Source organism: Quercus lobata, chromosome 1 (genome assembly GCF_001633185.2).
Source record: "Quercus lobata isolate SW786 chromosome 1, ValleyOak3.0 Primary Assembly, whole genome shotgun sequence".
Lineage (NCBI taxonomy): Eukaryota > Viridiplantae > Streptophyta > Magnoliopsida > Fagales > Fagaceae > Quercus > Quercus lobata.
Window position 1 is genome coordinate 55,501,688 of NC_044904.1, and position 2,504 is coordinate 55,504,191.

Consider the following 2,504-nt stretch of genomic DNA (forward strand, 5'->3'; position numbering starts at 1 on the left):
TTCTTTGTGTTTGATATTCCGGGTTTGTATGATTTTTTCTAGGTTGTGCTCTTCTGTGTTCTTGATGAAGAGGATGTTAGATCTAAATTCATGTGTTTTTTATTTTTAATTCTGTTTTTTTTTTAAATTGATCAATTAAAATGGATCTGAGGTGGCATTTATTATTATTTTATGCTGATTTGGCATTTATTAAATAATAAATAATTTTTTTATTATTATTTTATTCGCCACGTCAGCATTTACTGTATCAACAGTACACTCCGTTTGCCACGTCAGCTTTTTCTATTAGTTGAGTGACGGAAATGACTAAAATAACAAGCGTTAATTGGATTAAAGACTAAAAGTAGTAAAATAGAAATGTAGGGACCAAAATAGAAATGACCCTAAAATATAAGGACGAAAAGAGCTTTTATGCCAAACTAAAATGAATAAAAATAAAGTTAAAAAACTGAAATAAAATTTAAAGAAATTGAGAGCGTTAAGTTTACATTTGAGCCTAATTTTATTCAGACTGAGATTTCTTTCTCAATCTTCCATTCTTTGATGACACTGGAAAGCAACTCATGAGAAGAGCCACCAAATTCCAACGCTTTCACTGCACTCATTTTTTGCTCTCTTGCCTTACGCCTCATCACGTTCCCTTCTTCACCCTCTAACACCAACCTCACCACCCTCTCAATCTCCTCTCTATCAACCACTCCTTTTCCTGGTATTCCCACTGGCTTAACAGCCACACCAACCTCTTCAACCAACATCGTTGCATTCATTCTCTGCTCTGCATAAAGAGGCCACGCAATCATAGGGACACCGTGAGTCATGCTCTCCAGCGTCGAGTTCCAACCACAGTGAGACAAAAAGGCACCAGTTGATGGGTGTTGAAGCACTGAAACTTGTTGTGCCCAAGTCGGAACCACCAAACCCACCTCCTTTGTCCTCTTTAAAAATCCATCAGGCAAATAAGCCTTTGGATCATTAACGTTAATATCTTCACCCACATTGAAAAATGTAGCTGAAGCACTCGCATCAGTTGGCTTACGAGCCACTAATAGAAACCTTTGTTGACTCAGTTCCAAACCCCAAGCCAACTCTGTGAGTTGTGCAGCTGAGAGAGTCCCTCCACTTCCAAGTGCCACAAAAAGAACAGAATTTAATGGTTGTTTGTCTAGCCAAGCTAAACACTCATTGTCTAGTTCAGGTTTGTCGTGTTTTATAAGCGGACCAACTGGGAAAACAGGTGGTGTAGGAATTTGCTTATAAAATGGGTGCTTTCTTATAGCTTCATGCGATGTGGGTTCAAAATCCTCCCACGAGTTTAACAAAATACCATCTGACATAGGCAAACGGCTGATATGGAACAAGAACCACTTGTACTCGTCAATCTTTCGGTTCCGAACCTGGTCTAGCAAGTCCTCGGTTCGAACCGGGGAGCAACCTGGGACCTGAACTGGTTCAGGAAGGTCAATAAACTCGCACTCGACCTCACGGTCCAGTGTTGGAAGATACAAACAGAAAGCAAGGAAAGAAGTGGAAGGAGTGGAGAAAGTGAACGTGGGGATAGAAAGCTCTTTGCAGACATCGAAAGCTTGAGTACAGAAAAGATCAATGAATAGAGCTTGTGGCTTGCCTAGCGCGATAAGGATAGACTTTAGAGGCTTGAGGCTTTCCTCTACGTTGATAGATAACCTGGCGACGATGGGAGTGTCGTCGCTGACCAAAGCTGAAATATCAACAGCTGGGATGTCTACAACGTCAAGGCCAAGAGGGAGTGTTGGTGAGTGGAGGAGTTGGATTTGGGCTGTGGAAGCTTCGGTAGTGATGTTGAGGAAACTCACATGGATGCCATGGTCGATGACGAGGCACTTCGCGAGCTCGAGGAGAGGGATGATGTGGCCCATGCCTGGACTTGAGAGGACTGCAACGTGTGGTTTATTGGTTTCAGCTGCCATCGTGGTTCTTAGTTTGTGAGAGACGTGGGTGGAGATCATTGGTTGGGTGCTACCGACTGAGGAGATGAGTAATGGAGTTATACGAAGGAGTTTGAAGTTGAACTATTCATAGTGGGAAAATGCTAGTTTTGTACAATTATGTGGCCTGGCAAGCTGTGGTAAAAAAAATTGTTATATGGTTCTAACTCTGCTCATGCGGAGTTCTCTAAATAAAGTAACATATAAAGAGTCATGTGATTTCGTTTAACGACCAATATTTATAATAGAATTTTGAAGGGCTACATTAATTATTTTCTTTTTGAGATTTTTATTATTATTGTTTTTCCTTTTTTGGGATATAGTTGATTTGGAAATTTGTTTAGTGTTCTGTATAATAATTTTCAACGAGAATTAATTGAATCAAGAATATATTTTACTTTCTCAAAATCTAGGAGGCTGAGTAAGTATAATTTATTGTTGATTACAGAAAATTTAGAAATTTACTAATACAATTCATAGGATTTCTGAAAAGTCAAGGAGACTTGGCCTCTCCAGCTCCGCCACTGGTTATGAGTTTCT

The 2,504-nt window shown here is 39.8% G+C and overlaps 1 protein-coding gene across 1 annotated transcript; it reads right to left on the reverse strand.

Annotated features, from left to right (window-relative positions):
* Positions 1 to 438: 438 nt before the first annotated feature.
* LOC115961971 (anthocyanidin 3-O-glucosyltransferase 5-like) lies at positions 439 to 2,137 on the reverse strand. The gene has a single exon (XM_031080877.1). The coding sequence runs from the start codon at positions 1,983 to 1,985 to the stop codon at positions 507 to 509; it is 1,479 nt and encodes a 492-aa protein (XP_030936737.1). The 5' UTR covers positions 1,986 to 2,137; the 3' UTR covers positions 439 to 506.
* Between the last annotated feature and the right edge of the window lie 367 nt (positions 2,138 to 2,504).

Excerpts from the sequence above, each read along its gene's own strand:
- LOC115961971 (XM_031080877.1), bottom strand. The coding sequence starts at position 1,985 with ATGATCTCCACCCACGTCTCTCACAAACTAAGAACCACGATGGCAGCT.